Here is a 17790-nt window from a genome sequence, read left to right as displayed (position 1 = left end):
CATATGTCTTCAAAGATGCAAGAAAATAACTGAAAGAGAACTGAATTAATATTTTAAGTGTTGGTCATCCAGCTTGGCAGCAACGCGCCTTCAGAGCTGCCGTGGAAGAATTCTTGATGTTTTGCACCCGCAGAAGTGAAATGTTTACACCATGACACTACCTGCAGCCTGATAAGGGAAATGCACAATTGCTGGAAACTGACCTGCTCACTAGCTAGGACTGACTGACGTGCAAGTCTTGTTGTTTGACAGAATGTTTGAAGCTAATTTTGCCAAATAATGTTACTGTGAAGATGGCATTACAAAATCGCACTGCGCACAAATGACTGCAGGCATCTCAGCTTTATTCATTCCTCAGTCCAGTTCATCCTCGGTCTCGTCACTTCTTTTCTGGCACGTGCCGCTCTGTATCTGCACCTCACAGCTATTCCCTGTTTAAAAGGTGAAATGACAGTTAGTTACCATTTGAAAGAGAAGCTACATTCTCCCCAAATACCTGTGTGAGGAAGAGGACCAGTCACTAGGCCAGAATTAATGCCAAAGGCAGGGTGGACGGTTGAGACAGTTCGGTCTGAATTGGACTGCCTCCCACCTGTGGCAGTTTGTTCCCTGAGTAGTCCTCAGGAGAGAAAGCAAAGGGCACGGGCCTTTCAGCAGCATTGGGCCTTTCGTTTCCCTGGATCTTTGGTTAAGGGAAAGTTGTGGGGCCTGCTGGGATACAAGGGTTCAGTTAAGCTTTGGAATCAGTTACTTCCTCAGAGCTTTAATAAGTCCTGTAGAGCAGGGATGGGCAACTTCTGCCCTGGCAGATGTTTTGGCCTACAACTTTCATGATCCTTAGCCAGTGACAGTGCTGGCTAGGGATGATGGAGTTGTAGGCAAAAACATTTGAAGGGCCACACGTTGCTCACCCCCGCTGTAGGGCCTCAATCTGGCCATTTCTTACAGCCAGAATCTAGAATCCACTACTGAGTCTCCAGGCCCCGTTTTAGATTAACTTCTCTGTGATGGGGAATCATGTCCACCATCTATCCAGTGGATATGCCTCTTCCCTTCCTACACCCACCAATTCCCATCCGTAGCCTTCATGGTTGTGACCTTGTGGCCACTGATTTTATGTGGATAAGGATTATGAGGCTTGGGCCTAGATAATATTGGATTCTAAGTGCCTAGGTCCTGTGCAAAGCTGACATACACAACTGCCTGGCTCTTAGCTGGGAAAGTCTCACAAAGTGAGTGGGCAGAGTTCTACTGCCCCACCTCTACACACACACACACAAGCTCATCCAAACTGGGCCCTCGCTCAAAGTAAACGCTTGACATGAAGTAAATGCACTGAAATCAACAAGACCTTTTTCCAAAATGAAGATGGTTCATATGCTGTGATTGCGAGCCAGCCATATTTCAAAATGTCGTGGAAAGAGGTGAAGCTACTACAACTGACTTAAGAATAAATGGTAGTGACAATGTAGTCCCCATAAACTGACAAGGGTATGCCGTTTTGTTATTAAAATAAAAATCAAACAAATGGATCCAATATCAGGTCTTTGCCTTATATGTGGTAAATTTACCTAGGGAAGGAGATATCCTGTTTCCCACAGCATCGAGGTTTAGTTCATCTGCCTCATTGTGTGGTGAGGCCTTCAGTGATGAATCCAAAGGTTCTGGAGTAATCTCTTCAATCAAGGGTCTCGGAGGTTTTGCTGGGTGTACTCTGGTTTCCACAATTTCCTCTTCTTGTGCTAGAAGGTCTGCTACAATGGGTCTTAGGGCTTCCTTTGTACCCAGTTCAAGTGTCTTACACCCATTTGAAAAGATGGAGATGGGGATATCTTCTGTTGCGACGTTCCCAGAAGTGTCTGCGTTTCCTGCGACTATGTAGTCTCCATCAACACTTACTTCAGAAATCACTTCGATCTTTGGAGGAGACTTTTGCTATAAAGGTAAAACAAACAGCTTGAAACCTTGATGTGTTCTCAGGCGTTTTGCTTCCCAAAGTACACGCAAAATTTAACTACAGTAACCAGGATGTTCAGTTTTGCCGAGCACAGAATATTTATTTATTTATTACATTTCTATACCGCCCAATAGCCGAAGCTCTCTGGGCAGTTCACATAGCTACAATTCAAACTCGTATTATATTGATATCAGTTTAAATGCTATGGCTTTTCCAAATGAATTCTGGGAATAGTGCTCAGATCTCTTTACTAAAGATTACACCTCTCTTAGAACTATGGTTACCTGTGGAGAGGGAACAACTGTTAAGCCAGTTTGTATGGAGTGTAGATATTCTCCTGCCCACCACAAAATCAAGTTTTTTTAAAAAATTGATCTTGCAATTTAGCTTCTATGAAAACCTTGTGTGTGAATCTTATGCACACTCATGCAGGAGCAGGTTCCATTGAATTCACTAGCACTTACTCCTGAGTAGCCATGCACAAGATTATGCTGCATGCCAGGAAAAAATAGGATTGTTCAATTCTGCCTACTCGGTAGATGTTATAAGCACAGGAAGAAACGGTTGCTGTAGAAAATGGGTGCACAGAGAGAAAATAAGGAGGTGATTCCTTTCTTCACATTTTCCTTTTGCTTGGCTTAGGGGAAAATATTTCTATTCCAATGCTTCTTGTGACATACTAAAAAGCAAGATGCATGCATCTACTCTCATGCACAAGATGTAGCTTAGAACAGACTGCAAGCCAATGTGCTCAGGCTTCTGCCCTTTCCCAAAAAACATCACATGTGCTGTGTCTGTATGAACACTCTTGTACGCACAGAGTATATCAGGCACATACATGCACAGGCATGCACAGACAAAGCCCATTCAAACGTGCCATAAAAGCACATGGTAAAATCTTTTCAAGGTTATACCACCAGAAGGCAGCTGAGAGCGCACTTCAAACCTAATTGCATATTCCTGCTTGTCAGAGCAAGTGGGATGAGTAACCTATCCAAGGATGGCCTTCACTGCAGGCAAATCACTCTTTTCCATATGCAGAGAATTAGTGGAGAAACATCTGTAAACGCATATGCACAAAAGGATTCTGAAATTTTACAATCCGGGTGAAGTATAACACACATTGACTTGGTTTGCACGACACACCGGGCTCACCGTGGTTGCTCAACCCCTCCATGAGCTCTGGTGTATGCCAGGCACCATTTTGAATATGCAACCCTTGATCAGGGTGTTGTGTCATCTGAACAAGGCCACCATGGGTTATTCAAGGATTAAACAACACTTGCATAACCCACAGTTTGTAGTAGGGTTATGGGAGGGTTGTTTAAACTGCAAATAACCAACAGTGGCCAGGTTCGGATGACACACCAATCCCCCAATTGCCCTGAGGATAAATAATCAAAATTGCACTCGGCATGCAACCCACAGTGAGCCCGCTGTGTCATGCACATCAGGCCACCTTGTCAAAATTGGCTCTTTTACCCCCTTCATTAGGATACAGTAGAAAGGAACAAAGGAGAATTTTGTATTTTTCTGTCTATTGTGATGGATGTGCACAATCATGGACTGGCAGCCAACATGAACGGCCTTTCATATGGCTATTAGATGCCCAGATACTCATTCATTTTATTTACTCATTCATTCATTTTATTTAAAAGTATTTAACCCTAACCCTTAGCCACCTTTCAGGGCAGAAGCCCTTCCAAGGCAGCTTACAGCAATAAAACATATAAATGTACATGTACACTCACAAAATCCTAAGAGTAGGTACGTGTATGCGTATGCCATACAGGGGGATATCTGCAAAGCATCTGTGGAACACATGCGACTTCAGTGTGACCCACTGGCCAATATTAATGTCTGACATAAGCAAATAAAATAAGATTTAAAAATCCATTGTTCTGTTAGGAACATACCCAAGTTCACTATGTAAACATAGGACTAGGGAAGCAATGATTTGTGAAAATAACTTAGAAAAAAATTCACCTTTCTGCTGAAGATCTCCCCTGGTGAGGCCTCACTGACATCTATATCTTCCAAATCAGGCAGTTCCTAAAAATTGAAGTTATCCTGGGGTTTATTGAAGAAAGTGGCTTTTAAAAAGTAAGAAATAAAAGAGCTTGTGGAAGTGTGACATAACCCAATGCTGGCATTCTTCAGCCTGACACAACCCAGCCTTTCCCCCTCCTCAGTTAATACATACATCAAGGAAAAGCGTCTCTGGTATATCCAGCTTAATTTGTTCCATATCTGCTGGGTCAGCAAGTTCAGTAAGCAGTGGCCCCTGTGCTGGTATCTCTAAAGAAAGAGACAAAATGCTTAGTAGCTCTAGATTCAATGACACGGGAGGCCTATACTGAATTATATTCTTGGTCTTAACACCCACGCACAGGGTGAAGTTCTTTGCTGACTGTTACATTCAACTATCTAGAAGGGAGCCTGGAACGATGCACCTTTTTTGCAATCATTCTATTGTTGGAATGGGGTCACACTTACACCATTCCTACCCATTCTTCCATACAAACACCTCTCCTAAGTTTCCTTGGCTAACTTGTGATAACTTGTATTTGCCCTCAATTCTAGCAAAGTCAGGATTATGTTTGGCACAGAATCACCATGTCTCTTCTGCTTGTCTCCAGGTGCCATTACCTTCTTCAGCAGCTGTCAGGTTTGGACCCATGTCAGTGCCTGGTTCTTGTGTTCCCTTTTGGCCGTTATCTGGAGGACAACTCTCTGGACTATCCAACTGGTCTCCTGAGCTTGCTGTTGCAGCCAGTACCTCCTCATGGGCATTCATGGTTTCCGTCACAAATTCCTCAATCTTTTGCTTTGTTTCCAACTCTTCCAAAGTACTAGAAGCCTCTACTGTATTGTCTGTCATAATAGTATTGCTTGAAGGTGGGATTTCTCCTAGAACAGCCCAATGAAAACAAAAGAGTTCACCTGCAAGTAGTACTAATTCCTCTGTTTATATTGAGCGACATTTCATCAAAAAGATACACAAAATGGGGAAGCATCATCTCTCCTGATCCATGTTTTGACGTTGGGGAAACTCTTTCAGACCATCTTTTGGCTTCTCCAACAGGAGCAAAGAGAAAAAATCTGCCATTCCAAAGACGCAAACGAACCGAGCCCAGATTTCTGCCTTTTAAAGTCACTCCAAGGTGACCTTTCCCTTATTTCTCTTTAAGTTGGGCTGCTATGGTACAAAATGCAGAGGTTAAATATTCCTCAATAGACAATAGCATTTCAAAAAAAAAAAAAAAAGAAGGAAAGGTGGCTGCATTGGCCATAACAAAAAAAAAAACCCAAAATTTGTATTTGTGCAATACCTTTATTTATGCCAACCAAAAGAAAACAAAAAGCAGGTTGGGTGCGGGAGAAGAGGGAGTGGGGGAAAGTGGATTGAATGCTGAAGACATGGTGTCGGCATGATCATGGGCTTGGAATGGGGGAGGAAGGATCCAGACACTCAAATGAGGCTCTTGCATGTGATACGGTGGTTTCAGGTTACACCTGGAGCTGCCCCTAGGACTGCAAAGAGCAAGAAAGGTAGAAAACTTTGACTGCCCCCCCCCCATTTTTAAAAGTTTAAAATCCAGCTGTTGTTCATTCCACCACAAGAGTTTGATCATGCAGACACCATGATTTCAACATCCAATCAGGGTGTTCCCCCCCCACCCGCCCCTGCTTTTTGTAACATCTTGCCTGATGGAAGTGACTTTGGAAATCCTGTAAATTTGCACCGTTCTGTATCCAGGAGTGTCTATCTCAAACGACTTCCTCGCACATCTAGAGAAGCCCTGCTCTGTGTGCCATCACCGTTGGAGGTTAGGTTGGCAGCTACAAGGATCTGGTGTCCCAGCGGTGGCACTCCCCCCCGCCCCGCCCCGCCCCCTAGTGCTTTGCTTGATCTAATCATTCATTTCTTTCCAAAAGGTTGCGACAATTTTCCTTTTTGGGAAGGCATTTAGAATGTTCTCTTTCAAACTTGTTTTATTGTGACTATTAAGACCTCTCAAAAAATTGGAGTTGCTCAAAGCCGCTCGTAAAACAGACAAACTATTAAAAACAATAATCAATCAGATATCGAGTTTGCTGACTGCAGCACGATTGATGGTAGCTAGGAACTGGAAGATTCAGGGGGAATATTCTATTGAAGAATGGTATAAAGAAGTTTGGGATATAGCTATTAATGATAAATTGATTTGTGATATTAAGTGGAGGAAAGGTATAACGAAAATAAATGAATTTGAAGGAATTTGGAAACAGTTCCTAATATTTGTGTTTTCTAAGGGAAGTGGAAAACCGCCACCGGAAGAAAACATGAGATTTTGGAAGCAGGAATAGATCCCGAGGTGGAGGGTGCACTTATATGTCAAGAATGATTATATTTGTAATGATAGGATAGGTTATAGTTAATATTTACTCAATATATATGTAATCAACATTTATTCACAATGTATGTAGTATGTTGTGTTGTTGTTTCTTTTTTGTAAGATGTTTATTTTGTGTGTTAAAATAAAAATAATTTAAAAAAAACAATAATCAATCATTAAAATGTGTTGCAACAAATTAACAGCAGAATAGACAAAAGCAAAGAACACAAACTAGCAACAATGCTATAGAAATTTACGATTGTGTTATTGGTGATGCTTTTGGTTTATTAATTTATAACTTGCTAGATCTTACAAAAAGGTAGACAAGAAACGTTAAGAAGTTTCTTTTAAAAATCTTAACTCACCAAAGCTTTACTTAGTTACTGGCACTGTACTTTTGCTCAAGTGCGTAACACAAACCTTCTGGCTGGCCAGCTAAAGTTCCAGCATTTCCTTCCATTTCCCACTGTCTTCTCTTCTCTTCAGCTCTTTGCCGGACTGCAGCAAGAGCGTCAAAACTTTCCTGGATCTTCTTTCTTTCTTTGGAGTCCCACGCGTCCCTTTCATTTTTTTCAGCTTCACGGCCACCTGTAGCCCAGGCTTCTGCACAGGCTCTGATGAGAACAGGGAAGATTTCCATCAGAAACCTGGAAGTTTGTTCCCCTGGTTTTTGTGGAACTTATTTCCACACAGTCGACTGGTCCATCCATTTTACTGCTCTCATAGTCTGAGAGCATGCAGTGCTGCCGTTGGACATGTCATCTGGCTAGACTTTCAGGAGTGAACAGGGTAAAAATGCAACAAGATTTCAGGAGAGGCTACCTCTGTGGATATAAACAGTGCCTCCATGTGAATCCAACCACAAGCTCACTCTCCTGAAGTGATTGCTCGGACATGGTCATATGCATAAACTGGCCCTATTTGTTTAGGATCGGTGTTTTGGTGTTTTGCAGGCTATTCTGTTTTGTTTTTAAAATCTTGTAACAACTCCATGAGGTTAGTTGTTAATATTCCCTTTTTACAGATGAAGTAACCAGAAATGATGAGATTATCAATATTCTATCAAACCAGAGATGAAAGATGAAACCTCTCGCTTGGATTACTGCAATGCATTATACGTGGGGCTGCCTTTGAAAACGGTCCGGAAGCTTCAGCTGGTACAAAATAGGGCAGCCCGTTTACTAACAGGGACTGGCCGGCGAGATCACATTACGCCAGTCCTTTTCCAGCTTCATTGGCTGCCAGTCCAGGTCCGAGCCCGATTCAAAGTGCTGGTATTGACATTTAAAGCCCTAAACGGTTTGGGTCCAGGTTATTTGAAGGAACGCCTCCTCCCATATGTACCTACCCGGACCTTAAGATCATCTACAGGGGCCCTTCTCTGTGAGCCCCTGCCAAAGGAAGTGAGGCAGGTGGCTACTAGGAGGAGGGCTTTCTCCGCTGTGGCACCCCGGTTGTGGAACGAGCTCCCCAGAGAGGTCCACCTGGCGCCTACACTGTACTGCTTTCGTCGCCAGCTGAAGACCTTTTTATTCACTCAGTATTTTAACACTTAATTTTAACTTAAATTTTACTGTTTTAACTCTGTATTTTAATCTTATAATCAACTTTGCTGTGTGGTTTTATTCTGGTTGCGCTTTTTATACTGTATTTCGAAATTGTGTTTTTAACCTGTTGGATGTTTTTTGTGGTTTTAATTTTTGTGAACCGCCCAGAGAGCTTCGGCTATTGGGCGGTATAAAAATGTAATAAATAAATAAATAAATAAGGACAACCCTCCATCCCTATTTTACCTGTCCTTTGGAAAAACTGGTCTATCATCCAAATATGTCAGGTGTTTTAATCGGATGGTAAGTGTCCTCCTATAGTTAGCAATTTTCTTAATTACTTCATTTCCCATTAGGTTCAATACACGCTGCAAAAAAAAAGAGCAAAATAATGTTAATGTTAAAAAGTAGAAGAGAATAGGAATGATGTGAATCCAAGGTAAAACAAAAGGTATTTAAATAAATCAATAAAATCAGAGGAATCAGCTGAGTAAAACCATCAATCCTTTAATCCACAATTCCTTACTGTATATGAAATAATACCCCTGCCTGTTGGCTCCTTTGTGAGATTTTCCCGGTTATAAGCCCCTTGGGACAGGGACCTGTTTTCTCATTTTTTGAAAAATGTCACATACGTAGATAGTGCTATTATACATAATAGTAATATCCAAAGAAAGAATATCCAAAGAAAATTTTTTGAGACATAAGATTGTTAGCTTGGTTTCTTCTGCTGCTTATGTTAGGGTGCAATCCTAATCAGTCCGGCCTGGGTACTTGCAAGCTTCCAAACTCAGAGGCTTACGAGCATCCTATGCAGAGTGGGAGGCATGCATTTAAGCCAGGGCAAGGGGAGGGAAGGAGGCTGGGGCGGCCATTGGATTTATCAGTCTCCTCCACTCCTTGTCCCCATCTCCGCGCTTTGTTTTCTGAGCCTGGAGAGGTAGTTGACGTGGTTCTCTCTGCGCTGGCTCCGAGGGGGAGGGGTGGGGAGTGAGGTTTCCTGGCTCCAAGGTTGGAGCCCTGTTTCTGACCTCAGGGCCAGGAAACTAAACAATCATATGCCCACCAGACACTGTTTGGTGGGCATAGGATTGCTCTCTTACTCTGTGACAGACCATATATATTGATGGTGCAATTCGTTTTTCAGGAACTTGATGGGAGGCAAGAATTTCTACATTTTGAGATAAATTACAATTTAAAAAACGAGTTAAAGAAAATATGATCTCTTTTTCATCTACTGTCCAGAATAGTGATTCCCCTTCAAATGAGAAAAGCTGTTGGTGTTTCTTGACCCACTCATTCATGAGGTGCTAAATTTTACTCTGTGGTTAGTCAATGAGAGGTGCAAAACTATGCATATTTCGACAGAATATTTAGACATTTAAAGGTAGTATGAATTACCATTTTATCAGTAGATTTAAGGTAGATTTCACCTTCATTTAAGGTAAAATCTTATACATGTTTAAACAGAAAAAAGTCCTACAACATGTAGCATTCCCCAGCCAGCATTTGTATTACCTATAAATGCTAACAATAAGCATTGACAATAATTAAGATACTACGAGAGCATGTCAAATTACGACATGTGTTCCTATGACTGATAGCACACACCAGAATGTGAGATTTCTCCATGGGAGTTGATGAAAGGCAGGACTGGATCAACCACTTCAGAGAGTTACTATTTATAAAATAGCAAAATCAATTGTCACTATGTTGTGTGTTCTGTTCAGCAGGATGGGTGTGTTTGTGGAGGAAGAGCTTTTATATTATATTGCAAATGAAGGGGAGGAATACTCTCTGTTCCTGCATTGAGACCTACCAAATTTTCACACACAGGAAATTCTGAGGCAAAAGCAGGTTTTTGGATGCACGGACCCATTACATTTTTTTCCTTTTCTGTTGCAGTGTCACTTCCCCTGTCCGCTTCTGTTCAGGTGTCACTTTTCTCTCTGGGCTTCGTCCCCGAGTGATCCTCACAATCAGGAAACAAACCAGGAATACAATCCTATCACAGCACCACTTCGCCAATCAGATCTGGTCATGTGATAATATCACTAAGGACAAGCAAGGTTGTGTTTTGGCCTTAGTTTGAATCTTTGCAGAGAACGCTTTTGCACCCTTTTGAGATGCCCCTCACTGCCAAAAGGAGAAGGCGGAGGATGCAAAGGTGTTTACACAAGCACATCTCAGATCTATTTCTCTCCACTCTACATATAAAGATGTGCTGCATCCCACCACAGGATTCCTGTAAGTGACACATGGTGTGCCATGGCTCAGAGAGAAAGGGGACGGGGTTTACTCTTCAAGGCCAGTTTTCTCTACAGGCGTGGACGGCATCCATTCTCTCATATGGAAGAAAGTAGAAGGACACCCTCAGGAACACTATTGGGCCAGGATCTAAACCTCTTGCCTGCCTCTTGCCACTCCATTAAGCATGTATGATTCACCCCACAATCAAACGTGCTCATATCTGCATAGCCTCATTTGGGGTTCTGTGCTTTGAACATGCTAGAATGTTGTAGTACTTTGTATCCCCGTAGTATCATATATACAATATATTTATTATTATTATTATTATTATTATTTATTTATACAGCACCATCAATGTACATGGTGCTGTACAGAGTAAAACAGTAAACAGCAAGACCCTGCCGCATAGGCTTACATTTAGATGCCAGGTGAAGACCTTTTTATTTTCCCAGCATTTTAACAGTCTATAAATAAATTTTAACTTGGTGTTTTAAAGTCGTAATTTTGCATTGCTGCTGTTTTTATCTGGTTGAGTTTTATATTGTATTTTATATTATGGTTTTATGCTGCTGTTTTATACTTTGAATGGTTTTAATTTTTGTGAACCGCCCAGAGAGCTCTGGCTATTGGGCGGTATAGAAATGTAATTAATTAATAAATAAATAAATCACAAGCCTTTCCTCTGTTCAACAAGGTAACAGTGGAAGAGGGTCATTGTGTGCCTTAGAAACTGTGGATCAGATGATGTAACCCCAGAGCTATATTCTGCTTACCAAATCAGGCATGGTCTCCAGAACATCTAAGACATTTGGATCATCTATCTTGTTGTGAGAAAGGTCAAGAACACTAATACTTGGGCAATCCTGTAAGTGCTGTATGTCTTCGACTGTTTGTAACATATTGTGAGCCATCTGCAGAGTGTGCAGAACTTTCAAGCAAGCTGTTGAAAAATAATGATAGTTAGAAAAAAATAAAGTCTGACAATCTTCTTTGCAAAATGCCTCAAATGGCAACCCTTGTGGGCTCTAAAAGATCTTAATAGTATGGTCATATTGTCTTTGCGATGACACTGCAATCCTACATTTCTTTGGGAGTTCTATCCATAGGATAGGCAAGGACAATGAGATTAGCTAAGTCAGGGTTGCCAATTTCAGACATGTGAGTAAGGTTTTCAACACATTTTATAATCCTGATTGTGAACATTCAAGATTAAAATGCAAAAAATAAAATACTGTACTGTAAGTTTATCTGTTGTGGCTATCTCCACATTTTAAATACTTATTAGTGATTATAGAAGCAAAGACATTTCCCTTTAAACAAGCATTTGACTTTACTGTTGCTTGATGCTATTTGATTTTTGGTTTTGCTACTGCTTTTAATTTGTCAAAGACTTTTAATGATCTGCTATTGTTTATTTGCTTTTATCATTTGTAAGCCACTTTGAGAGTCTTATGTTTAAGAAAGAAAAAGCAGGATAAAAATATCTTAAATAAGTGCCAGCAGAAATCAAAAAACCCCTTTCCCCTGCAAAGTCAATTTGTGCTTTAATATGTGGGTCAGTTTAGAACTGGAAAAAGGTTCCTCTGTGAATAATCATATATAGACCTCTGTAATATGGAGGAGGGACTGTTTAGCCCTAAGCAGAACCCCAAGCTCCAGTTCAGTCCTGTACACGGAGTGAATAGTCTCCAATCCAGGCTGCATGAAAATAAAACTGAAATTAGAAGCATTTGTTAGATAAATGCAAGTATAGAGGTTATGCCTGCAAATAACAGGGCAAGAGACAATGGGTCTAAATTTCAGGAAAGAGAATTTAGATTAGCTATCAGGAAAATAGAATAGGCTGCATAAAGAAGCTGTAGCATTGCTTTTCTTGGACTTTTAAAAGCACATGGCTGTATTGATTATCTTCCTTGGTTCTTGTAGGCCAAATTATCCTTCTGATATAGAGTCCGAAAGATAATTTAGTCTACAAGAACCAAGGAGGACAACATATAATTTTGAGTGCTTGTCTCTACAGAAGTCATCCAGAAATTGCTGTGGAAATGTCTTGCTCTGATTTGTAACATAGAGCCACCCCTACACGTCTGACAATAACGACACTAAATGTACACTACATATACTATCTTGAGTCCCAGTACTGGGAAAAAGGCAGGATATAAATATAATAATAATATATAATAATCATAATCATGCAGTGTTTAGATAAAACATCCTAGTTCAGCAAGGGTAGAGATTCTTACAGAGGTTTTCAATGGTCTTGACGTAATTGTTGCTGAGGTTGAGAGAGTCTAGCTTTTTCAAGGGTTCAAGGTTCTCAATTTTATGAATCAAATTGAGCTGCAGGTAAAGGCAACGCAAATCTGTCTGTGCAGTCAGGTTTTCAATCTTTGTCAGGCCGTTGCATTCCAGCCACAGACACTTCAATCCTGTATATTCTTCCAGGTTCTCTAGACGATCAAATCCTACAGGGAGAAAAATTGAGGAGGGGATTCAGAAAGGGCCCCTCAGTAGACACAATGAAAGCACAACCCATGTCTTGGAACGGGGTTGTGTTGTAAAAGGAGGGTGGGGTGCAATTTTAAAATGGAGGAGAAGTAGGCAAGACAATGGTGCTGAACCCCTATCACATTTCTCTTCCCACCACATTTCTCCTCCGCCAGCACTCTCACCAGCCAGTTTTCTCCTGGCTGGGATTATTTCTGCTTTTGGAGCCTGGCTGGTTGGAGAGGTAACATGAGGGGCAAAAAAGAACCCACTCCTTGACTGCTGCTCCTCCCATTTACATCACTACCACACTCCTTATCGCTGTGTATCACAAGATACATTTATTTAAGCATTTTTATGCCGCCATTCAGCCAAAAAAGGCCCTCACGGTGGCTTACAAAAGTATTTCTTGACAGTCCCTGCCCACAGGCTTACAATCTAAAAGACATGACACAAAAGGAAAGGGGATTGGGAGGGAGGAGGAAAAGGAAAGCAAATTCAGGCACTACAATCTTAGTAGTAGTACAATCTTTAATGTTTACTGTTTTTAATGTTTACTGTTTTTAACTTTTGTAAACCACCCAGAGAGCTTCGGCTATGGGGCGGTATATAAATGCAATAAATCAATAAATCATGCATGACCTATCACTGACCAGAAAGCATGTAATAGAGACTGCTGTACTTCAGGCAAAACCTTTTGGAACCAAACAAACATTTTAATGAGGGTAAACAGAAAAATATATCAACTTGTGCCTGATGCAACCATTTTTAATGACAGAAGAGCGTTTTAAGAGAAGTAACTGGTGGTGACTAGGGTTGCCAGGGCCTCACCCAGAGAGAGTCCATATGCCTCTATATGAGGTCCAGGCAACTTGTGGCCCTCCAGATGTTTTGGCCTACAAATCTGATCATCCTCACTGTTGGCAATGCTGAGCTGATGGGAATTGTGGGCCAAAACATCTGCAGGGCCACTAATTGCTTTAAATGCATCAAGGCATGGAGAACGGCTGCAATTGATACGCCACCTTTGCTTTTCCTCCACTAGTGTTCTTACTCAGCCTTTCCCCCCATATTGGGGTCAGCAGGATTCTAATTTTGTCTCACAGCATGTGGGGAAGGTGGAGGAATGGGGTGAGTGGTGCAGCAGCTGCAACCTCCTGCAGCACACTTCAAGGTACTTGATTTTGCGACAGTCATTCAAATATTAATATACACTGACCCAGATCCATTTGGTACATTATTTCAACAAACTGCATTCCTACATTCCCACAGCTCTGCTTTTTTAAAAGGTCCATTCCCTTAGCTATATTATAGCTTGCAGCAATTGGCCCTTACCTTTGTAATGGAGATAGAGGGTGTCGTTCAAGCATGGGGTCACATATAACTTATGCTGTTTGCAGAGATCTCTCAGTAGCTTTTTGGTCATTCTAAAACATTAAGAAATGTAAGTCTCTGGGGAAAAATTCATTTATAAAAACACATACTCCAGAAGTTTGAGCTGGTCCTAGGACTATTCAAGAACTGTTTATCAGACATTGAACCAGCTTCAAACTTTGGTTAAAAGTTAACCTAGGTTAACCATGGTCAGGGCCAGTGTAGACCCATGGTTAACCCACTGCACCATGGTTAATTTTGGGCTGGATTCAGATTTAGTCCTATTCATGGTAAAGCAATTCAAATTAATGGGCCTCATATAAGTCATACTTAAGTCCCATTGATTTCAATGGGTCTACTCTAAGTAGGAATAAATCTGGATCAACCCTCCATCAAAGGAAAGACTGGGGAACTCATGTAGGGAGAGAGTCTATTTCTAATCTTTCAACTTTGATTCAGAGATTGACAACATTAGTCTGTTAAAAAAAGAATACTAATAGAAAATAAATACCTCATACCACCTCGGTTTAATTCTGATTGTTTGCAGGATGAGTCACTCATTGGCATATTTTTACCACTTGAATTCTTCTCATTCTGTTGATGTGTATCAGTCACAGAGTCGTCTTTCTTCTGTGGTGCTTGAGCATCATATGTGAAAATTAAACATTTGGATTCTTGAGGATCCAAGAAATGTAGTTTAGTAACAGAAACTAAAATTCAGGCTGGAATCTAGTGGATAAGCTAATTGTTATATGACATCTAGTCTACAAATGCAGTGTAACTGATAAATATCCTGAGTTCCTTGGAGGAAAAGTTGTCCTGGATTTTAAAGAAATAGCCGATTTTGCTTTGTTGGACTTGCTGGGAACACTATTGAGAAATTACTAACCCACCTCTCTTAAAACAATATAGAATGACTTATTATGAAATGCAAATGCCAAATGTTAATAAAAAATAAGAATTTTAAAACGTAAATCAGTAAAAAGTAATTATTATGTTAAAGGGAGAACACACAAGCAAGTTTACAATGAATTCTGGGTAACTGGTATAAAAATAGTTGTCAAGATGACCTGGATGGTTTCCAAAGAGAAAATGCTGAGTTAAATCTCAGGCTTATTTGAGTAATGAACAGATGTGAGACTGTATTTTTCCAGGCCAAAAATGTACTTAAAGTTTTTGCTTATGAATTAGAGGGCAAAAAAATATCGTGTAAAGTATACACATCAAAAATCTTGATATATAGATGGCTAGAAAAAACAGACTTAGATTCAACAGGAAACTTTTGAGTAAGGAGTTTTCTTGTTAAAGGTATGATTCAAAACTGATCTCATCTAGCCTGAAAGGTGTATGTGTAAGCTTTTTGGGGGGTTGGGGGTATATACTTTTTTCTAAATTTATTTTAGGAGCCTCGTGTGGCGCAGAGCGGTAAAGCAGCAGTTACTGCAGCTGAAACTCTCCCCACAGTCTGAGTTCGATCCCAGCGGAAGCTGGTTTCAGGCAACCGGCTCGGCTCGGCTCGGCTTGACTCAGCCTTCCATCCTTCCGAGGTCGGTAAAATGAGTACCCAGCTAGCTGGGGGAAAGGTAATAACGGCCAGGGAAGGCAACGGCAAACCACCCCGCTATAAGGCCTGCCAAGAAAACGTCAGCGAAATCTGGCATCCCTCCAAGAGTCAGTAATGACTCAGTGCTTGCACGAGAGGTTCCTTTCTTTCCTTTCCTTAGTAACAATTAGATAATTAAGACAATGACCCCTAATTTATAAGATAGTAGATAATATTAGGTATGAGGTAATTTCATCAGGCCTGTGTAGCTGTCAGCTGAATAGCCAATTCAGAATTAAATGGAGAACTTGGTTCTTAAAATGAGCTCTCTTTTTTAAGCTATTAAGATTAGAAGGCTAAGAACAAGGGATGTTTATGGAATTCTATCTTTTTTGGACATGTAGAAAAAATGAGCAAGGGGAAAACTCTCATCACTTCCCCTCCCTTATCTCTATGACAAAAAATCTGAAGCCTCTCATGATCACAAACTATATTGCTAGAAACTGAGGACTAACTGCTAGGTCCTAAGGAAAATTACCAGGGGTTGGCCGCTGCATCATACCCTCTAGCTGGCCACACTTGGAGACAGAACACTGGATTTAATGGACCCTTTGTCCAATCCAGAAAAGCAGTTCTTATGTTCTTAAAAGAACCTGCTAAATTTCTGCACAGCAAGCTGCTCTTAAAGGCACAGAAGCAAAGCCAGTAAAAAGTGACAATAGTATATGGCCCTAATGGAAACTTAATGTGGCAAGTTAGTTCATAGCTTGGAAACTTAGTTATTGTTGCTTGTCCATGTAATTACCTGGTTCTCCATTGCTGTAATCGTTCTCAACCATTTCCAACTTTAGTTCCTTATGATTTATTCCCTTTTCTCTGCCTTGTTCTCCTTCTGGCAGTTTAGTCTGTAGTTCTAAAATTTAGAGATGGGAATCAGCTCAACAGATGTTTAATTATGCTAACTAAGAAAAAAATGGGCATTCCCAGAAGCTTCTAGATTCATATTGTTGCATGCATCTAGGGCTTTCCAACATGAGATTTTTAACCTACTACTTTACTGAGGTTTTTGCTTCCGGATTCTTTGCGAGATTAAGACTTTTTTCCCCCTGGGTTTTTTTCCTTCTCTGCCCTTCTATGTTGTTGTTGTTTATTCGTTCAGTCGTTTCCGACTCTTCGTGACTTCATGGACCAGCCCACGCCAGAGCTTTCTGTCAGCTGTCGCCACCCCCAGCTTCCCCAAGGTCAAGTCTGTCACCTCCAGAATATCATCCCTCCATCTTGCCCTTGGTCGGCCCCTCTTCCTTTTATAATGGCCCTTCTATACGTTCCATTATAAAACCACTAAGTGGCACTGTGGTATAGCAGAAATGCCAGCTGCGGGGTGGGTGGGTGGGAGATCTCCAATTCCCCCCCCCCCCAAGGTTTGACCTCGGATTGGGGAATCCAAACTATTTTATGGCCCCTCAGACGCTGTCTAAGGGCCATAGATTGCTCCCTTCCTTCATGTTCAAAACTCACATGTATATACCGCATTTCCTGGCAACAATTACCTGCGTTTATTAAGCTGTCCCCATTGTTGGAGAGGGCATCTGCCTGTTCACAATCTTTCATCTCTTGGTCATTCCCAACAGCCTCGCCTGATGTGGGTTCTTCATTGAGTGGACGCATTCTGAAGTGCTCCTACTGAAACAGAAAACACGAAATGTGCAGTATGTGCTATTTACCTGTATGTCCTGTTTACCCAGAAGGGCCCCATTGAACTTATGAAACTTCAAGTACTGGCAAGATGCCTCTGGGCATGTACAGAGAGCATTTCCTTCCAGCCGTATTCTTGATGCCACTTTGGCCATGGAAAGTAGCGGCAAGGTGCCTCTGGGCATGTGCAGAGAGTATTTCCTTCCAGCCCTAGTCTGATGCCACCTTGGCCACAGAAAGTAGTGGCAAGGTGCATCTGGGCTTGTGCAGAGTGCATTTCCTTCCAGCCCTAGTCTGATGCCACCTTGGCCACGGAAAGTAGTGGCAAGGTGCCTCTGGTCATGTGCAGAGAGTATTTCCTTCCAGCCCTAGCCTGATGCCACTTTGGCCACGGAAAGTAGTGGCAAGGTGCATCTGGGCTTGTGCAGAGTGCATTTCCTTCCAGCCCTAGTCTGATGCCACCTTGGCCACAGAAAGTAGTGGCAAGGTGCATCTGGGCTTGTGCAGAGTGCATTTCCTTCCAGCCCTAGTCTGATGCCACCTTGGCCACGGAAAGTA

General features: G+C 41.5%; 1 protein-coding gene across 1 annotated transcript; it reads right to left on the bottom strand.

Moving 5' to 3' along the window:
- Positions 1-354: 354 nt before the first annotated feature.
- On the bottom strand, positions 355-17214 carry DNAAF1 (dynein axonemal assembly factor 1). Its single transcript, XM_063141468.1, has 13 exons — positions 17088-17214; positions 16343-16450; positions 14506-14632; positions 13956-14047; positions 12377-12598; positions 10907-11073; positions 8130-8251; positions 6757-6950; positions 4607-4864; positions 4161-4255; positions 3944-4009; positions 1572-1935; positions 355-431 (listed from the first exon to the last, which is right to left on the bottom strand). The coding sequence occupies exons 1-13, from the start codon at positions 17203-17205 to the stop codon at positions 355-357; spliced, it is 2010 nt and encodes a 669-aa protein (XP_062997538.1). The 5' UTR covers positions 17206-17214.
- Between the last annotated feature and the right edge of the window lie 576 nt (positions 17215-17790).

Source organism: Elgaria multicarinata, chromosome 14, assembly GCF_023053635.1.
Source record: "Elgaria multicarinata webbii isolate HBS135686 ecotype San Diego chromosome 14, rElgMul1.1.pri, whole genome shotgun sequence".
NCBI classification, from domain to species: Eukaryota; Metazoa; Chordata; class Lepidosauria; order Squamata; family Anguidae; genus Elgaria; species Elgaria multicarinata.
The sequence above is the reverse complement of the archived record's forward strand: the minus strand, read 5'-3'. Positions and strand labels throughout refer to the sequence as shown.

Coding starts and splice junctions, on each gene's coding strand:
- DNAAF1 (XM_063141468.1), bottom strand. CDS start 17,205: ATGCGTCCACTCAATGAAGAACCCACATCAGGCGAGGCTGTTGGGAAT. Junction 14,048..14,505: donor TTAAACCGAGGTGGTATGAG/GTATTTATTTTC, acceptor TTAATGTTTTAG/AATGACCAAAAAGCTACTGA. Junction 4,865..6,756: donor TTTAGCTGGCCAGCCAGAAG/GTTTGTGTTACG, acceptor CTGTTCTAGGAG/AAATCCCACCTTCAAGCAAT.